At 39.5% G+C, this 21,167-nt stretch overlaps 1 protein-coding gene across 1 annotated transcript in view; it reads left to right on the top strand.

Moving 5' to 3' along the window:
• The window catches only part of DNAH1 (dynein axonemal heavy chain 1), a gene marked incomplete at its 5' end in the record, with an annotated part of 176,028 nt that overhangs the window by 64,490 nt on the left and 90,371 nt on the right, over window positions 1-21,167 (top strand). The window contains 8 exons of the mRNA XM_081320734.1: window positions 359-547; window positions 4,477-4,582; window positions 5,146-5,259; window positions 7,978-8,127; window positions 8,372-8,458; window positions 15,129-15,315; window positions 16,605-16,696; window positions 17,172-17,326. Of these exons, the coding sequence (XP_081176860.1) occupies window positions 359-547; window positions 4,477-4,582; window positions 5,146-5,259; window positions 7,978-8,127; window positions 8,372-8,458; window positions 15,129-15,315; window positions 16,605-16,696; window positions 17,172-17,326 (1,080 nt within the window). The remainder of the gene's footprint in view (window positions 1-358; window positions 548-4,476; window positions 4,583-5,145; window positions 5,260-7,977; window positions 8,128-8,371; window positions 8,459-15,128; window positions 15,316-16,604; window positions 16,697-17,171; window positions 17,327-21,167) is intronic.

Genomic DNA, 21,167 nt, shown 5'->3' with positions numbered 1-21,167 from the left:
AATGGATTTCTGAAATGCTAATTGTCCTCAAGGGATCAGTTGAATCGTGTCTACTCTCATTCAGCTCTAACTGATCATCAAATTAAGAGTCAGAAAGAATCAGAGAAGCTTTTCAGCCCTTTTAGTATTTTTTTCATGAAATAATTTCAAGCATTTTAGTAAAATAAAAGAGAACTCTTTCCTATATGTATCACTTTAGAGTAGACCATGTTGCTATTTACATATGAATGATTTCAAATTGCAGTTGTACAGTATAAACGTATAAGGTGGTTCTTCAGGATGCTTCTTTATGAATAATAAATGCTTCAAGCTAGAAAATACTTTCAGAATTCTGAAAATGATTTAATTCCTATTACAGATGCTACCTGACCCTGACGGGAGCCTTGCATTTGAAATTTGGAGGTGCTCCTGCAGGACCAGCTGGAACAGGCAAAACAGAGACAACTAAGGATCTGGGGAAAGCTTTAGCTATACAGACAGTTGTGTTTAATTGCTCCGATCAGCTTGACTTTATGGCAATGGGAAAATTCCTGAAAGGACTAGCCAGGTACTAAAGCACAGATCTGTACCCATGTAAAATACGCCTGGATTAGAATTGAGCCACAGCAAATGAGGAGTGGAAGAGAGTATGCATGTGTTCAAAATAAATGATAATTTATCTAATACCACTCTCCTTTTCGTCTATTTTTGTTGCCAAGGAGAAGTGTTAACATACTTGGCCCTAAAGTATTGAGGACTGGCTAAATTTCAATGTACAAGACTTTTTTATTAAATGTATACGCTGCTCCAATATGTACAATTCTGAGCAGTTATGACCGTAAAACCATAAAACAATGGAAATCCAGTGTAATCCAAAAGAAAAATCAGAGAAAACTCAAAATAGATGAACAAACTTCCTACAAAAGATCTATTCATTCTAATCCAAGGCTTGAGATAAATGTTTTAAGGGCTGAGGGCAATACAAATCTCAGATGAAACTGTATATTATCTTTTGAATAAGAATAAATTAGGGTGTTCATGAAAACAAAATCCTACATCCCAGAAGTTCCATTAAATTCTTTTGTATTTGTTGCAGTTCAATATTAAAACAGTGTCCCAGCACTGCAACTTCATATTTTTGGAATTACTTCTTAGTTTTATCTATGAGTAGAGCATTGACCCCCTTCATGGATTACTGCCTTGTCGTGGCGAAGGGGCTTGCGTAATTCAATGAAGCTATGAGCTATGTGGTGCAGGGCCACCCAAGGTAGACAGGTCATAGCAGAGAGTTCTGACAAAATGTGATCTACTGGAGAAGGAAATGGCAACCCACTCCAGTATCTTTGCCATGAAAACCCCATGGACGTACCAAAAGGCAAAACGATATGACGCTAGAAGATGAGCCCTTCAGGTCAGAAGACGTCCATATGCTACAGGGGAAGAGCAGAGGTCTAGTACTAGTAGCACCAGAAAGAATGAAGTGACTGGGCCACAGCCAAAAAGACGCTCAGCTGTGCATGTATCTGGTGTTGAAAGTAAAATCTGATGCTGTAAAGAATTTTTCTCCATAGGAACCTGGAATGTAAGATCCATGAATCAAGACAAGCTAGACGAGACTGAACATCGACATCTTTGGAATCAGTAAACTAAAATGGACAGGAATGGGTGAATTTAATTCAGATGACCATCAGGTATACTACTGCGGGCAAGAATCCCTCAGAAGAAATGGAGTAGCCTTCTTAGTCAATAAAACAGTAGGAAAAGCAATACTGGGATACAATCCCCCAAATGACAGAATGATCTCAGTTCGAATCCAAGGCAAACCATTCAATATCACAGTAGTCCAAGTCTATGCCCCAACCACCGGTGCTGAAGAGGATGAAATTGACCGGTTCTATGAAGCCCTACAGCACCTTATAGAACTAACACCAAAAAATGATGTCCTTATTATCATGGGGGATTGGAATGCTAAAGTAGGAAGCCAAAAACTAATCGGAATAACAGGCAAGTTTGGCCTTGGAGTACAAAATGAAGCAGGGCACAGGCTGACAGAATTTTGTCAAGCGAATATGATGGTCATAGCAAACACTCTTTTCCAACAACCTAAGAGATGGCTCTACACATGGACATCAACACAGAAATCAGATTGACTATATGCTCTGCAGCCAAAGATGGAGAAGCTCTACACAGTCAGTAAAAACAAGACCATGAACTTCTCATTGCAAAATTTAGGCTTAAACTGAAGAAAGTAGGGAAAAGCACTAGGCCACTCGGGTATGAACTAAATCATATCCCTGATGAATATACAGTAGAGGTGACAAATAGATTTAAGGAATTAGATCTGATAGACAGAGTGCCTGAAGAACTATGGATGGAGGTTCACAACATTGTACAAGAGGTAGCTACTAAAACCATCCCAAAGAAAAAGAAATGCAAGAAAGCAAAATGGCTGTCTGAGGAAGCTTTACAAATAGCTGAGGAAAGGAGGGAAGTGAAAGGCAAGGGAGAAAAAGAAAGATACACCCAATTGAATGCAGAATTCCAGAGAATAGCTAGAAGAGATAAGAATGCCTTCTTAAATGAACAGTGGAAAGAAATAGAAGAAAACAATAGAATAGGGAGGATCAGAGATCTCTTCAAGAAAATTGGAGAGATGAAGGGAACGTTTCATGCAAAAATGGGCATGATAAAGGACCAAAATGGCAGGAACCTAACAGAGGCAGGAGATTAAGAAGAGGTGGCAAAATTACACAGAAGAACTATACAAGAATGAGGTTAACATCCCTGATAACCACAATGAGGTGGTCACTGACCTCGAGCCAGACATCCTAGAATGTGAAGTGAAGTGGGCCCTAGGAAAGCTGAGCAACAACAAAGCTAGTGAAGGTGACAGTATTCCAGCTGAGCTATTCAACATCGATGCAGTAAAAGTGCTACACTCAATTTGCCAGCAAATTTGGAAAACTCAACAGTGACCACAGGATTGGAAAAGATTACTTTACATTCCAATTCCAAAGAAAGGCAGTGCCAAAGAATGTTCAAACTATCACACTCATTTCACATGCTAGTAAAGTTATGCTTAAAATCCTACAAGCTAGATTCCAGCAGTATGTGGATCAAGAACTATCAGAAGTACAGGCAGGAGGAACTAGAGATCAAATTGCCAACATACGCTAAGGAGTTCCAACATACGCTAAGGAGTTCCAGAAAAATATCTACTTCTGCTTCACTGATATGCTAAAGCCTTTGATTTTGTGGATCACAACAAACTTAAAGAACTGGGAGCACCAGACCATCTTATTTGTCTCTTGAGAAACCTATATGCAGGTCAAGAAGCAACAGTGAGAACAGGACACAGAACCACTGATTGGTTCAAAATTGGGAAAGGAGTCCAGCAAGGCTGTATACTGTTTCCCTGCCTATTTAACTTATATGCAGAGCACATCATGAGAAATGCAGGGCTAGATGAATCGAAAGTTGGAATTAAGATTGCCAGGAGAAATATCAACAACCTAAGATATGCAGATGATACCACTCTAATGGCAGAAAGTGAAGAAGAACTAAAGAGCCTCTTGTTGTGGGTGAAGAAGGAGAGTGCAAAAGTTGGGTTGAAACTTAACATTAAGAAAACCAAGATCATGGCATTTGGCCCTCTCAATTCCTAACAAATAGATGGGGAAGAAATGGAGGTAGTGACAGATTTTGTTTTCCTGGGCTCCAAGATCACCGCAGATGGGGACTGCAGCCAAGAAATTAAAAGACGCTTGCTCCTCGGGAGGAAAGCCATGGCAAATCTAGACAGCACACTAAAAAGCAGAGACATCACCCTGCCAACAAAAGTGCGTATATTCAAGGCTATGGTCTTCCCAGTTGCAATGTATGGCTGTGAAAGTTGGACCATAAAAAAGGCTGAGCACCAAAGAATCGAGGCCTTTGAACTATGGTGCTGGAGAAGACTCCTACAAGTCCCTTGGACTGCAAGGCGATCAGATTGGTCAGTCCTAGAGGAGATCAACCCTGACTGCTCTTTAGAAGGTCAGATCCTGAAGTTGAAACTCAAATATTTTGGCCACCTAATGAGAAGGAAGGACTCACTGGAGAAGAGCCTAATGCTGGGAAAGATTGAGGGCAATAGAAGAAGGGGACGACAGAGAATGAGGCGGCTGGATGGAGTCACTGAAGCAGTGGGTGTGAGCTTAAATGGACTCCAGAAGATGGTAGAGGACAGGAAGGCCTGGAAGAACATTGTCCATGGGGTCACGATGGGTTGGACACGACTTCGCAGCTAACAACAACAACAAGAGCACTGACACAAAATAAATAAGGAATCTAGTGTGGATTTCACATATGAACCTTCTTTGCAAAATGTTCTAATAAGAAAATTAGAGAATTGGTTTAGTCATTTTTCTCTGCTGATATCTTCTGATTTTTAAGACTGATTGCATTAGTAATAATTACTACTGGATATCTGATATTATTTTCTGTTTATATATTTAGCTCTGGAGCCTGGGCTTGCTTTGATGAATTCAACCGCATTGACATTGAAGTCTTGTCTGTAGTTGCTCAGCAGATCACAACTATTCAGAAGGCCCAGCAACAGCGCGTAAGTCAGGACATGTTCATAATATCCTTTTTCTAATTCTTTTCCACGGTTTTCATCTTGAGTCAATCTGAATGCATGCTAATGTATTTGGGGACTTTTTTAGAAGTTACAGATTAGCTGTTTGAATGCAAAAAAATACTACATAGGCATTCATCTTGATTTGTACCCAGCAACATTGCTACAGATTATGAGAACAAAGAAATTGCAAATATCTGTTCATCCATCCATCCATCCATCCATCCCAAGAATTACTTAGTGTTACCTATTTCATATACTGACCCAATATTCTTTGGTTAAGTCTTATATTGTTTATTCTCAGGTATTTGTCACAACTGAAATTCTTAACTTGTTTTTATCATTAGAATTACAATGATTTTTTAAATATAAAATTCTAAACTAGACAACTTTTTGTGCTTGACTTATCACAGAATTGTTCAGTCATTAGTGAATGAAATCTGTAAAATTGTGAGGAAGATGCTAGAACCATAAAACACTCTCTTTATAATGGAATTTGAAGATACTTTTTTGAATATCAAATTGTTCACTATTTTTATTGCCTCCAGGTGGATCGTTTCATATTTGAAGGAGCTGAGATCCCACTAGTTCCATCTTGTGCAGTCTTCATCACAATGAACCCTGGCTATGCTGGACGCACTGAATTACCTGATAATTTAAAAGTAATGGTGCTTAATGTTACAAAATACTACATGTACTACATTCATTTGAATTTAAACCTCTTCAGTTTCCTTGTGTGATCATTAGAAATTATGTGGAGGGGGTAGGGGCAACTTAAACAGGCAAGGGAGAGTAAAGTTGAGATGTCTCAGTTCAAGAGATAATTAGCAAAGTGTGGCAAGAAATTAGTGGAAAATGCATTCAGTGTATGAGGACAGGTAAACTGAGGTTAACTCCTGACAAAACTAAAAAAAAATGTGGATTGGTGGTTTCTGGCTATGGGAATTGGGGACTGTAGGAGCCTAAATGTCCTATATTCTTTTTCCTGGACAAGGACAGCCTAGCAACAGTTCAAAAAGTGTCTGCTTCACATTTAGATTACTGTAATGCACTCTATGTGAAACTACCCTTAAACCTGATCCAGGAGGTGCAGCTGGTACAGAATGTAGTGTTCAGGTTGTGAATGGGACAACCATATGGCAGCTAAATAGTACCAAGCAAAAGTTTTCCTTTTGACATATGGTGTGAGGTCCTAAAATACTTGGAACAAGGATAGTTTGTAGATCACCCTCACTTTTAGAAACATGGTAGATTACCAATTTTATTTCATTTTATGCCACTTTTGTTTTCATATATAACTCAAGGGGATGATCAGACCTAATACACCTTCCTCCTTTATTTTCCCCACAACATTTCTGAATCAATGCATATTTCTGTAAACTTTATAGAATTGATATAGAAAAGATATGCTGGGAAAATGGTGCTTTTTATAGCAAGAAACATAAATGCTAACGTGCAGTATACAAAATATTGACACTGGATTCTTTCACAGAATCACTATAGTTTATAATATCTGGCCACATATATAAATTAGATCTAGGGATATGTTGTCACTCACCTGAATAAAAAACTGAGAAAGATAAATGTAAAATTGGTAACTTCTTAACAAAAATATGTACCATTTTCTTCAAATTAGTGGAAGGGTATTGGAAGGTAGTCGAATGTGACACTAATTTTTTGAAAAAGACTAAGTGTTGTGATTCAGGGTCAGCCTGTGGGTTCGGCAGTTGGGTCGGATGACTCAGAGGAGGAGGAGGGGGGTGTTGAAGACCTTGCTGAGGGGGTTGAAGATCTTGCTGATGAGAGCCCTCAGCCAGGCCCCTCCCACTTGGTCACCATGGAGACCCAGCTGTGTGAGCCTGACAGCGTGGATGAAGATGACCCACAGCTGGCCCTGTTCAAGGATGCCCGACGCAGGAGGCAGTCAATCAGGAGTAAACAGAGGAAGGCAATGGGGCTTCTTGGAAGGAGGCAGAGAGAAGCCACGCCCTGAACTCTATATAAGGGGAATGTGTGGGGAGGGCTGGTTTTGTTGTGATTCAGGGTCAGCCTGTGGGTTCGGCAGTTGGGTCGGATGACTCAGAGGAGGAGGAGGAGGGGGGTGTTGAAGAACTTGCTGATGATGGCTTTGAGGCTCTGCAGAGCCCCCAGCCAGGCCCCTCCCACCTGGTGGAGACCCAGCTGTGTGAGCCTGACAGCGTGGATGAAGATGACCCACAGCTGGCCCTGTTCAAGGACGCCCAACGCAGGAGGCAGTCAAGTAGGAGTAAACAGAGGAAGGCAATGGGGCTCCTCGGAAGGAGGCACAGAGAAGCCACGCCCTGAACTCTATATAAGGGGAATGTGTGGGAGGGCTGGTTTGCTGAAGGCAACCGCTTGGATTGTTCCTGCTTCTTAGCTCGTGTTTTATGGTTGGTGTCTTGTCTTGCTCTTGTTTTATGTGAATAAATTTGGCAGGCTTTATTCCAGCCTCTTGCCGTTTGTAAAGGGGTCGTCCCTGCTTTTGCTGCAGGGCCGGTAGCAGGCTGGTACAGAACAGGTTTGCTGAAGGCAACCGCTTGGATAGTTCGTATTTCTTAAAGCTCCTGTTTCTTGGTTCGTGTCTTGTTTGTTTTTGTAGCTATAAATTTGGCAGGCGTAATTCCAGCCTCTTGCCATTTGTAAAGGGGTTGTCCCTGCCTTTTCTGCAGGGCCGGTAGCAGGCTGGTACAGAACACTAAGGGGTAAAAAGAGAACATATTGTTCAGTTAGTTTAATGTACCTAGGAAAGGGATTAGAAACAAATCAGACAATCACAAACTATTCCAGTTACCTTGTTTTTTAAAAAATATGATGGAGATTAAAAAAACAAAGAAGACGGCAACCAAAATTATCAGGGGTTTGACTATCTTCCCTACAAAGAAAAATTAGAATCTTTGGGATTTCTTCAGCCAAAAATGTGGGAAGACAAGAATAAGCATAGTAAATAACGGAGAAAGTAGACAGGGAATTTTTTTCCTCCTCTCTCAAAACACTAAGATTAGGGCCATTAAATGAAAATGCGGGAAAGAGATTTAGAACAGACAAAAAAAAATACTTCTTCATACAGTAAATAATCTGTGATATTCATTATTATAAAATAGGATTGATTTAAAAGAGGAAAACAAGGCTATCAAGGATTATTAATTTTGAGACTCCATGGAACCTTTGGATTGGGGACAGCATGCCTCTAGATACCAGTTGCAGGGAAATAAGATCTCCACCTCTTCTAAGCACCCTAGAGACTTCATTGGCCACTATGAGAAACAAAATGCTGACTATTCTGACCCAGCAGTGCTTTTTTTAAAATATTCTTAAGGGCAATGGTATCATTCCCACCATAATGAATTGATATATTGCAGGCTCTTTTTCGTCCGGTGGCCATGATGGTTCCAGATTATTCCATGATTGCTGAGATTTCTCTGTATTCTTTTGGGTTCAATGAGGCCAAAGTTTTGGCAAAGAAGATCACTACCACTTTCAAACTGTCTTCTGAGCAACTCAGTTCTCAGGTAAATATGCATTTCCATCAGTCTGGTAATTCACGTCTGAATATTAAATATTAAATATTAAAACATGAGATTTGCTTTCACAAGTATGTACTAATTTTCTTCTTTAGAAAGACGATTCAACTGCAATTGAAGTAGGAAGTTCTTATACAGATCACTTTTCTAGACTTAACTAAACAGATAACCTTTCCAATACAGTTCCTCTTTTTAAAGCTTGTCATTTTTCATATATATCTATATACCATAGGATCATTATGATTTTGGAATGAGAGCTGTGAAGACTGTGATTTCAGCAGCTGGCAATCTCAAAAGAGAAAATCCAACCATGAATGAGGCAAGTTCTTCTTGAGAATATTGCAGTGTTAGTAGGATGTCTCTTTGTACTGTGGAGAATGCCCTTAGAAATAATTAAAACATAGCTAAATACCACTTCCCCTCTTATGTTTGAAAGTTAAGTATTTAGATTTCCTTTTCATTTTAACATTATATCTTAATTTCTCTTCCTGAGGAAAAACTCAGAGTAGCTAACATCAAAACAAGTAGAGCAATTATATCATAATACTATTAAATTCACATTAAGATTTAAATAAGTAAATAATAGTTTGGAAGCATAATAGCAATTTAGCATTTAAAAACATTTATTCGTTTCATTAAGTTTTATCCTATCTTATATTCAGTTGAATGTTCAAAGAGGCTAACAGCAGCAAAAATACAAACTTACAGATAGCCGTCGACTTAGGACCATCACTGAACCTAGAATTTAGGTTGTAAGTCATTGCAATTACTAAGTGGTACGTCCATGTGACCACCTGACTCAGGACTGCAATGCCGCCTCTCCCAGTTGCAACTATTAAGTGACCGTGTGGGTTGTTAAGCAGATGGAGTGAAAGAACTGCCTATCAAAGGGAGGCAGGCAGTTCCGCTCCATAACCAGAAGGAAACTGCAGTGGTGGGCTGAAGACAAAAAGCTCAGTTCTTTGTGATCTGAACTTCTTTTCTCCAGCCCAGTGCAGCAGTTCCTATAGGAGATGTCTTGCGCCTGATAGTTCTCCTTCCCTTTGTGGGCAGAAGAGAATTCGGTCGTGAAATCCAAACAGGATTTTGGCATGAAACATTTACAGCATGGAGCATTTGTTGCCAACCCCCAGAATTGAGAAGGAGTCCTCTCATTTCTGGAGATCAGTTGCAAATACCCCATGATGCAAATGCCCTGTGCCAAAACCATGCTTAGATTTTGGGAGGGACCTTTTTCATCCAACCTCTTTGACTGTAAAAGGGCTGCCTCAATTGATTTCACCCTCTCTCCACCGAATAGCACATTGTTCTCTAGGAAGCTGGGTGAAAAAGTTCATCCCCAAAGCCAAATGGGATGTCCTGCTTGGATTTTGTTGCAGACCATTTCCAGCTGGCAGACTTTCCCTGCTGTTTTTTCCACATAGTCTTTTTGGAGAATCTGCCAGGGAACATTGCACATGGCGACTGAATAATTGTGGGGTATTTGGCAGCCCACTGTAAATGCGAGGAGGTTGCCAAATGCTCAGATTGCAATCATTTGATCGCAGGGGCACTGCGTTGGCCATAAGTTCAGGGAAGCATTGTAAGCCCCTTTGTAATTTTGAACGGTGGCTGAACAATTGATCATTAAGTGAGTACTACATGTAATGATTAATAATTAAAATATTAAGAGGTGACAACACCTGGCTAATTAATGGATCTTTTAAAGTTAAGGAGGGCTATACCTGTGCCAATCACCATTTGTAATTGTTAGGCATATGGTGCTAGCCTACAATGTTGGGTTGAAAATATATTAACCATAATGCTATGGCTTTAAGTTGTTAATTGGCCAATGGGTGTGTAAGTGTTCTCATGGCCATAAGAGGAAGCTAGGAACGTAGCTTCTCTCTCTCTCTGAATTCACTGATCTCTACTATTACTGTTTTTGCTCTGCTGTTGGTTTACTACTGTTGTAAACCTGAACTGTGTATTGACCTCTGGATCGGTAAGAAGACTTTGTATTTTGGATTGCTACTTGGACTGTTTATTTTTGACTGTGCATTTTTGTTTTTACACCACCTCAAAGTAAAATACTTTTTGCTTTTAGAACTCAGTGTATTTCTGTGTGTGACTTTTACTGCTCTCAGTGCCCTTCCTTGTCTGTGCAACTCTTTGGTAGCACAAGGAGACCTCTGCACAATAAATTCCATAACACTGGTTATGGGCCCAGGCCTGTACTGAGAGTTAGTACACACAGTATTCCTAGCTGAGTTTGTGTTAGCTTTTTGGTGTAAAATGGCACAAGAACTGATGTCAGGCATCTCCTGGATAACCCGGTTGGATGGGACAAACTATGTTTCCTGGTCCACGAAATGCTGCATGCTTTTGCGCAAGGAAGGACTATGGGCTGTTGTAAATAACCCACCAGATACTACTGCTTGGGATCCAGATGACGAAGAGGATGCAAAGAAGTTAGACAACTTTAAACGTAGCAATGAGAAAGCTCTTTGCATTATTGGACTAACACTGAATGACCAGCAGCTTGTCCATATTCGTGGTGAGGAGTCTGCTGCTAGGTGTTGGGATGTTTTGCGAAGGCTTTATGTTCGTGACAGTGTGGGTGCACATATACACCTTACACGTAAGCTGTTTAGGGCTCGTCTGCAGAAGAATGGAGATATGCTGACCCATTTAAATTACATGAAGGCAACTTTTCAAGAGCTTCATGAAAAGGAGCTGATTTTTTCAGAGTTGCATCAGGTCTACATTATTCTGTCATCTTTGGATGAGAGTTATGATGGATATGTTTCTTCTTTGGAAGTCCTGACCAGAGAGGAACTGACATTGACTAACATTACTGGGAGACTGCTGGAAGAGTCCAGAAGGAGGCGTGACAGAGACCAGCTGAGAGAGACACAGCCACGAGAGAAGCAGCAATTCACCACTGCTTACAACGTCAAGAAATGTTATTCTTGTGGGGCTAGAGGGCATATAGCCAAATTCTGTAGAAAGGGTAGAAAACAGAATGTAAATAGCAGTGGGAAGGCTAAAAAGAGCATTGGTTTGGCTGTTTCTGGTGAATCAACATCCAGAAATAATGAATTGTGGGTTGTTGATAGTGGGGCTTCACAATGCATTACTAAAGAGAAAAAGAGGTTTGTTAATATGAAAAACAGCAACCAATATGTTTCACTAGCAAACGGTTGGAGGATGAAGGCCTCTGGTGAAGGTAATTCCTATTGTCCATGCATTGATGAACAGTTACCTATGTTATATATACCTAAGCTAAGATTCAACCTGTTATCTGTAAGGGAATTGGTTAAAGTTGGGTTTGTGGTAACATTCAGAGGGGAGCAATGCACTATTGAGAGGAATGGAACCTGTGTAACTGCTAATTTGAAAAATGGTTTATTCGTTCTCACAAGTAACCAGGTTAGTACAGTTAAAGCTAACTCAATATGTGAGAACAAGAAGCCACATGATGAGTGTATACATTTATTGCATAGGCGGTTAGGGCATGTGAACTTTAACTCACTACGTAAAACAGTTGAGTTAGTAGAGGGAATTACACTGAAGCCATGTAGTAAGTATTTGAATTGCAATGCCTGTAATCAGGAAAAGAGCAAGGTAACTCCTGCAAACAGGTTAAACGGCTTCAAAACAACTGTTCCTTTGGAAGTTGTGTTTGCTGATTTAATTGGACCCATGAAACCAAGTTTAGGAGGGTCATGTTATATTTTAAGTATATTGGACCACTACTCTCGTTATGGATTTTGTTATCTGCTTAAGTCAAAGGCAGACACTTTCCAACAATTTGCAAACTGGCTGAAGTTTGTGGAGAGGAAAACAAAGAGAAAGGTTCAGTGCATAATTACTGATAATGGTACTGAATTTACAAATAAGCGTTTTGTTGATATGTTAGAATCAGCTGGCATTGAGCATAAACGTTCAGCCCCTTATAGGCCTCAACATAATGCATTTGTTGAGAGACGTGGGCAAACGTTACAAGCCATGATGAGAACCATGTTAAAAGATTCTGGCTTAACAGATAGACTGTGGGGGGAGGCAGCAAAATGTGCAAACCATGTTCTGAATTTAGTTATTAATACTTCTACTGGTAAAATACCATATACAATATGGCATGGTAGAAGACCAAACCTTGATTACCTGCACACGTTTGGCACCCCAGCTTGGGTCCACATTCCTGCACAACTCAGGAGTAAAGGCCAACATAGGGCTAGGCAATTATACTTCGTAGGTTATGAAGCTAACCATAGATCCTATCGTTTCTGGGAACGAGGCACAACTAATGTATATAACAGTGCTAGTGCAAAATTCCTTGAGCACGTTGGTTGGGATAGGTTAGAGCAAGTAACTGTTAATACTGATCCTCTAGTGTTTGAGGACTCCTCTGATAACGTAACTAGTAATGATAATGCATCTCCTGTAAATATAAAAGATGAAGAGGAGATAGGGGAGATAAAAGAGGAATCAGAGGAAGGAAAGGAGACAGAAATTCAAAGCCCTGTAATTCCTTGGCGTTCAACGCGCATCAGACATCCACCTGATCGCTATGAAGCAAGTATAGTATGTCAAGTTAGTGTAGTACCTTCTAACTATGATGAGATCAGGATGTATCCTGAAAAGGAACAGGCATCATGGAAAGCTGCAATGAACAGGGAGTTGAAGTCTTAGACAGAAACACATAAGCTTGTCTACAATGGAGGCTGAATTTTCATGTCTATCAGTGTTATGTACAGAACTGCTAGTGTACAAACAATTATTGTTAGATATGGGTTTAAATGTAAATGATCCATTTATTGTGTATGAGGACAATCAAGCTGCGATAAAGATGGCTAATAATGCTGCAGTAAGAACAAGATCTAAACATACTGATCTTCGTTATTTGAATGTCAGACAATGTATCAAAGATAAATTAATACAGCTAGAGTACAGTATTGTTCATCTGATGTAAATATTGCAAACCATTTTACGAAGGTACAAAGTGCTGTGAAACACAATGCTAATTGTGAAAGAATGTGCATAAGATTGTAAGAGTTATATATTATTCTACCCAAAGGGGAGAATGTTAGGCATATGGTGCTAGCCTACAATGTTGGGTTGAAAATATATTAACCATAATGCTATGGCTTTAAGTTGTTAATTGGCCAATGGGTGTGTAAGTGTTCTCATGGCCATAAGAGGAAGCTAGGAACGTAGCTTCTCTCTCTCTCTGAATTCACTGATCTCTACTATTACTGTTTTTGCTCTGCTGTTGGTTTACTACTGTTGTAAACCTGAACTGTGTATTGACCTCTGGATCGGTAAGAAGACTTTGTATTTTGGATTGCTACTTGGACTGTTTATTTTTGACTGTGCATTTTTGTTTTTACACCACCTCAAAGTAAAATACTTTTTGCTTTTAGAACTCAGTGTATTTCTGTGTGTGACTTTTACTGCTCTCAGTGCCCTTCCTTGTCTGTGCAACTCTTTGGTAGCACAAGGAGACCTCTGCACAATAAATTCCATAACAGTAATAATCCCTGCTGGTTTCCCAAAAATTCAATGGGGAAGCCGGCAGAAGAAGTTTCAAGATGCTGGACAAGTTTTCCCCACCTGACACTCTCCTCCAGCACCTCTGCATTACGCCGGCCCCTCACACACACACTTCCACCCTCCACAACCTGCAGTTATCATGCATTCTTTCGCACCTTCATGCAACCTCCCTGACCCATGCACACTTGCACACCCTCCTCAATCCATGTTGTGCCTCTCGTGCATGCTGTCATACCTTCATGCATCTTCTCCAAATGTGCTCCTCATGTACGCCCCCTGCCTTCTTACATCCCCCGTCACACACTATGCTTCTCACACACGCTTATTTAGTCTCCCCAACATGCACAGCACCTCTCCCACATCCTTCAAACCCTTCCACACCCAACAGAAGCCACTTGCCTATCTGCCAGCCTGGAATTTGCAACTTCCTGCCAGTTTCTCCAAACTGGCAGGAAGTTGCCTCACCTAACAACTGTGGGATTCAGTGAACAGTGGCAAGCAGGATGCAGGTATTCAGAGCCCTAGTGGCTCAGTGGTTAGAATGCCGTACTGCCGGCTACTTCTGCTGACTGCCGACTGCCAGCAGTTTGGCAGTTCGAGTCTCACCAGCTCAAGGTTGACTCAGCCTTCTGAGGTCGGTAAAATGAGGACCCAGATTGTTGGGGGCAATATCCTGACTCTGTAAACTGTTTAGAGAGGGCTGTAAAGCACTGTGAAGCGGTATGTAAGTCTGAGTGCTATTGCTATTGCTGTCATTAAGCAATGAGGTTGCCCTTTATGATGATATCACTCAGCAATGTAAATTCAAATTCTGTCATAAGTCAAGGACTACCTATATTTCTTAATAATTTAAATACATTAACTTTATTTAATTAGTTTAAATAAAAATGCTTTAAAATTATCAGCAAAAACGGAACAATTCTATTAAGGGTGGACTTGAAAAATATGGGTTATGTTGACATTTGCATTCACAAAGATGAGCGGTAATCGACTCAGTAGGTCTTATTTCTGAATAATTATTGTATACATATGTATAAGTAAGTAATCTTCCTTTTTTACTTTACTTAATACCTGTTGACTTTATTCCAGTGAGGTAGAAGTCTTCATGGAAGGCTTCATATTGTAGCAGTATGTATACAGCACAAATTATTTCATTGCATCTGATTCTTGTAAAATGTTTTTCTTATAAATTTCATTGATGAGATAATGATAAACTAAAATTATCTCTACTCATCCCCCCCTATACATATAGTAATTTTAATCAGTATATGATATTGGAAATAGGTATAAAATAGAACAAAACCATTCTTACTGCACCTGCTTACCATCAAAACTTTAAAAAACAACAGTTTTATAAAATACTTTTCATATCATTAATATTTAGCCATTTAGGGCAAAGCTGATCATGCTGATAGGAACATAACTTCCTAATATTTTGTTTTAATGATTTCTAGGAAATGATTTGCTTAAGGGCTATCAAGGATGTCAATGTTCCTAAATTCCTGCAAGATGATCTCAAGCTGTTCAATGGTATAATTTCTGACCTATTTCCCATGATCAAAGAAGAAACAATTGACTATGGCATTTTGGAGGAAGCAATTCACAAATGCTGTCTAAAAGACAATTTGAAGGATGTTGATGGTATGCAAAACATAAGCTATCTATTTTTTTTCACAGTACATTGTATTACTCTCACATTTAAAAATATTGTCATTCTTGCTACATAACAGAAAAGCATTGCAGTCACAGGAGGTTTGGGGAATTTGTCATCCCACACAGTCAATAATTCAAGTTTCCTGCCTCAGCTCATATATCAATTTGTGAGAATAATATTGTTAATGCTCACATGAGCAATCTATGTAAAATACTTTGCCTTGATTTCATCGGAAAAGTTGATCTTACTACTCCAAAAAGATTGTAAATTAATATTGTCATTCTATTTATGAGCAGTTATTAGTACTCCATTCTGCATCTCAGAGACTCATAATAATTTTGGTAGAAAATTGGGCAAGGTACAGTAAGTTCAACTGAGAGCCAGTTTAGTGTAATGGTTAAGACATCAGGGTAGAAACTGGGAAACTGTGAGTGCTAGTCCTGCCTTTGGCACAAAGCCAGCTAAGTGATCCTGGGCCAGTCATTCTGTCTCAGCCCTAGGAAGGAGGCAATGGTAAACCACTTCTGAAAAACTTTGCCAAAGATACTTGCAGGGACTTGTCTAGGCAGTCTCTGAGAATCAGACACAATTGAACGATGAAAAACAAAGATCTTATGCAGAATATATAATGCAAAGTGAGGAAAACATCATTTATCTAAAAAGTAAAAGTAAAAAGAAAACATAAATAAATTCAATTCCCCTCTCCCCAGATCTTATTTGAGATCCACATTCTTTATATTTTCAAAAGAGTTGGATAAAATATTGAAGAGAGCAATAGGGTACACTTGGAAACTTGATGCTGTTTGTTTATGTGAATAAATAAACTTGATTGTTTGCTATAACAATCTTCTTCCAAGAGCCAGATACTTTTAAATAATAATATAAATAATAAACTATTAAACGTCTGGGCTTTCAAAGAAGAGCAAATTATACTTTCAGTAATAAAAATTGTGATGGTGGTGGTCAAGTTGCTAAGCATATTTTCTTAGAGAATTCCTCATGCAAGACTGCCATTATTTATTTATTTTTTTAAAAGCTCGTGAATAGAAGCCTTTACATACCATATCATACCTTGGGATCTAAGCCAAAACTACAAAAGAATTAAGTAAGCATGCTGCTGACATCTCATGTGCTGTCCTATGAGCCCGTAGGTTTCCTATGTAGATCACCCAAATTCACGGCAGGCTTTCTAATGCATTGCTGCCTGAATTCACAGCTCTGCAGCTAGTAAAAGCCACCAGGAGGCATTTCTGGTCTGAATCTTATTTTGCTCCAGGTTTCATCACCAAGTGTATTCAGCTGTATGAAACAACCGTGGTACGGCATGGCCTCATGCTGGTGGGGCCTACAGGCTCTGGAAAAACAAAGGTAAGCATTGCTGAAGAAGCGTTAGAATAGAACAAGAAAGGGAACTAACTCCCGAAATTTCTTCCAGCACTATCAATTTCTTTTGCTTAATCCATCCTTTCTTGCCAAGTACAGTAGTAGCCTCTATAGGAGAGCTTTGAAATAAACATGCTAGGATTAAGGGGTTAAACTGAATCTACATGTTGTTTGGAAGATCCTCATTAAGGTGAGCATGGATGACTTTGAGCCTCCAGAGCATTAGCAAGATTTTGACAGCACATTCTTGGCCAGTATGTCATTGACGTTCAGAAATGTGAGATCACTCTCTTTTTCTATTTCTTTTCTGATTGTGTCTGCTTTTTATAAATCTTCATTGTGATAAAATCCTGCATTACTACTTTATATTGTTGAAGATTCATGGTGAATTTGGGCTATTTTCTTGAAAGTCTTGAAAGAGATGCTGTGATGCTTCCTTCTATTATACATCTTTCTTCAGTGTTATAAAGTTTTGGCAGCTGCGATGACATCTTTGAAAGGTCGGCCTTCAGTCAGTGGTGGAAATTACGAAGCCGTCAATTATTTTATACTGAATCCTAAATCTATAACTATGGGCCAGCTGTATGGAGAGTTTGACTTGTTAACTCATGAATGGTAAAAGACAAAACTTCTCTTTCTCTTTTCTGGGTTAATTGGGCTTTGTATTGCTTCTTTCTGGGAATTAAAATTGCATTAAAGGAAAGTTAAGAAAACTTTTTGAAAATTTCTTAAAAATGTAACTGCAAAAGATTCAGGTTTGATCCAATGAAAGTTAAGTATCTGATTTATTTTTCTGCCAATATTCATATGACTTTGAATATTTAACTTTGGTTGGATCACACATTTCCTTTTGAGCTTTCAACATTTCATTTTTGTATATATTTAATGAATAGTTCTTTCATAATAGTGCTGCAGTGGTTGAGTCATTCTGAGCCTGAATAAAGCCATCTTCCTTTTTTAAAAAAATTATTTAAGTCACTTTGTGAGATAATAATTATTTGAGAAGCGGGAAAAAATATGATTAATCAGTTACTAATGTAATGTATCCATTTTGGTATAAAATCCATCTCTTCATTTTTCATTAGCTATAATTTTTAATCTAAATAGACAAAAGCAGAAGCATTTGGGAAATCCCACTTACTCCCAAATGCACGGTTCACAGCTATCTTTTCACTCTCTAGATCAGGGGTGTCAAACTCAATTTCATTGAGGGCCGCATCAGCATTGTGGTTGCCCTCAGGGGGCCAGGTGGGTATGGCCAGGGTGGGTGTGGCCTACTGGGTGGGCGTGGCTAGAGTGCGTATGGCCTACTGGGTGGGCATGGCCAGCTCTACATCGTTCGCATCAAGGGTGCCTATGGGGGCCTGGGCAGGAGTGGGACAGATCTGAGGGTCTCTGACAGAAGGAGGGTCTCTGGGCCAGGGCCAAGGCAGTGGGGGCCGTTCCCTCACTGTTTCCTGGATGGCTTCGCGGGCCACATGAAACCATTTCGTGGGCTGGATCTGGCCCCTGGGCCTTGTGTTTGACATGTCTGCTCTAGATTAAAGGTTCCCTGGTAGATTAAGTGGAACAGATCCTGTGGATTACTGTATTTATTGTACAAGTATATGCAGTATACTTTACACGGTATTCTGGAGAGCTTCCTGTTCAGGAATGAGGCAATAAGGGTATCTATACATTGGAACATCAATTTTACTGCCCCTCTTTTATTTACTATATCAAATTTATATTTCTGTTACCAAACATGTAACCATGTGCAGATATGAAAAGCAATAAAGTAACTCAGCATGAACCTGTACTGAGTAAAAATTTTATAGCTTTACTCGGAAGCTTCTTAGATATGGGCACATATTTATTCAAGTTTTTGTCTAGCAAATTCTGGTTGAATGTATGGACTAATTTACTGTATAGTTTTTGCTTAAAGGTTGATATATAGATCCCTTTGAATGATAAAAAAATGCAACTGCCATAAAAGCTTCTTCATGGGCATACAACCCATCTGCTCTCTCCAGCTGACTTCAGAAGGTTTTATTTTTGTTTTAAATCTTGTAAAACGAGACTTGAATATCCTCAATATCTAAATAAATAGAGATGAATAATAATTATAACAGTTTTACACTGACGGCAGTATAGCCCTCTCACAGAGATAAAATGTTGGCCTAAATCCAGTAGCCTTTGGGGCTTGATACATGTTTTTTTTATTTAAAAAGTTTTACAATACATTTTGACTTTAATCCCCCCCCTCCCCCACCCCTCTCCCTCTCCCCCACTCCCTCCTCCCCCCCCCCGACTTCCCAGAGCTAAATACAGGGCATAAAATCAAAAAACAAACATAAACACCCCTATGTTATCAACAATAAACTATAAATTCTATCTCTCTCTAGCTCATATAAAATGAGTACAAACAATATTAATATTACAAATAAAGTAGAAAAGAAAAAGAGGAAAACAGAAAAAGATCTTTACTCAAAATAAATTTTCTTAATCCCAGTCCTTATTCATATTAATTTCAAAAAAGAAAAGAAAAGAAAAAAAAAACTTTCACCTGCTATTTGCATTCTCCCACCTTTCTCTAATTTCCAAACAAATTCTCAGTTACGCACCAAAAGCGCTTATCTCTGTTAATCTTAATAATCTCCAACCAAACTAAACTATAATCAAAAATAGTTCTTGCATGTATCGCGCCAAATGTCTCACAGTTCCAAATCATCCTTAAGTTCAAATAAAAGTTCAGATAAAAAGAGTATATATAAAAAAAAATTTTAGGCAATCTCTAAGACAACTTGTTGTTAATTAGGAGCTTACATACCCACTCTTAGTTCAACACATACTTTAAGTCCATAACCCTAATATACTTTTCTAGCAAGCAAATAACATCAATCTTAAATTGTGTAAAATATTAAAAAAAAGAAAAAAAACTTTCTTTCTCCTCTATAATAATTTTACTCCATTGACATTCTAATCTAAAAATTTAATCAGCAATCTTAACGCCCCAAAACTTTTGGAGCACCTCTGTCATGACCCCCAAAACTTCTTTAGACCGCTCTCCTCCTACATCTTCACTGTAAGCACACTTTGAAGATTCCATAACTTTCTGCTGGTCTTGCTCTCGCTCTCGTCTCGCTCTTCTTAGGGCGGCACGCGTCATCTTCTGGCCTCCTGCAGCAACCGATGAAACTGTAGCTTGATCCCCTCCAACACCATTGTCCTCTGTCTGTCTATCTGCAACATCTTGAAACTTTCCCACACCGTATCCTTTTGCAGCTTCCAAAAATGATAGGGGGGTTGCTTTTAACACATTACTATAAAAATCACGTGCCTGAGCCACAGTAACCAAACGATGTCTTTTACCTTCGTACGTCGCCACCAACCCAACTGGAATCTCCCATCTGAACTTAATATCACGTTTCTTAAGTTCCTGTGCTAGAAATGCAAAATCTTTCCTTCTCCTTAGGATCTTCGGAGGGATCTCTTTTAAAACCAAAACTTCTTGCTCAGCCACTACCAAATTAGTATCATAAGCAGCTTGAATGACTTCATCTCTAATTACTCTCTTTGTAAAATAGACCACCACATCTCTGGGTAACTTCCTCTGTCTTGCAATCCATGAATTTACACGAAAAACTTTGTCCATATTTCCCTCAATTTCAGATGCTGACTGGCCCAGTACCCCTTCCAGAGCCTCAGAAATCAGCTGCTTTAAATCTTCTTTACCATTCTCCTTTAAACCCCTAATTCTAATAGCATACTGCATCTGATTATACTGAACAAGGCTCAATTCTTCGTCCACTTTATCCCTTATATTTTCATTTTCTAATACCTTTGCTTCTAATATAGAGTTCTTTTGACTGAGATCCTCCACTTTTATATCCAGCTGTAGCACACATTCAGCTACGGATTCAACCGTAGACAAGATGTCCACCCTCATTGCTCTCAGCTTCTCTTCCATCTTCTTCTCCAATTTCTCCATTTTCTCCTCCAATTTCTCCTCCAGCTTTTTCAACTTTTCATCCATCATATCAGACATCAGTTGTGCATGCTTTCCAAGAGCGTCTTGTAAATCCTTAAGCGTCAATACCGGGGGAGATGCAGGAGGAAGCAAAGCTTGCAGTGAGGTCTCTTGCACCAGGGAAGACCCCGCATTCCGAAGAGCTTTAGAAGTTTTAGCCGCCATCTTCCCCCACTTTCACTTATTACGCAGTTTCACTTTAAAGCTATAAAATCCATTGAGCTAGAGAGTAAAAATAAAGAGTCCACTTCACCTTGACCTCCTGTACCGCTCTGCCTGCATCTTGATAATCAAAAGTATTTCCTTTTGGCAGGGGTGGTTGCTAACGCCTGGCTCTGCTCCAAGAATCCCAGAGCAGAGGCGCTGCGCAGCTCGGAGCAACCCAGGCTTCGGGGGGGCTCATCCTTCAGCCGCCCAAGCTCTCAGCTCAGGCAGCCCCGGAGAGCT

The sequence above is a fragment of the Vipera berus genome (assembly GCF_964194415.1).
Source record: "Vipera berus genome assembly, chromosome: 2".
NCBI classification, from domain to species: domain Eukaryota; kingdom Metazoa; phylum Chordata; class Lepidosauria; order Squamata; family Viperidae; genus Vipera; species Vipera berus.
The sequence above is the reverse complement of the archived record's forward strand: the minus strand, read 5'-3'. Positions and strand labels throughout refer to the sequence as shown.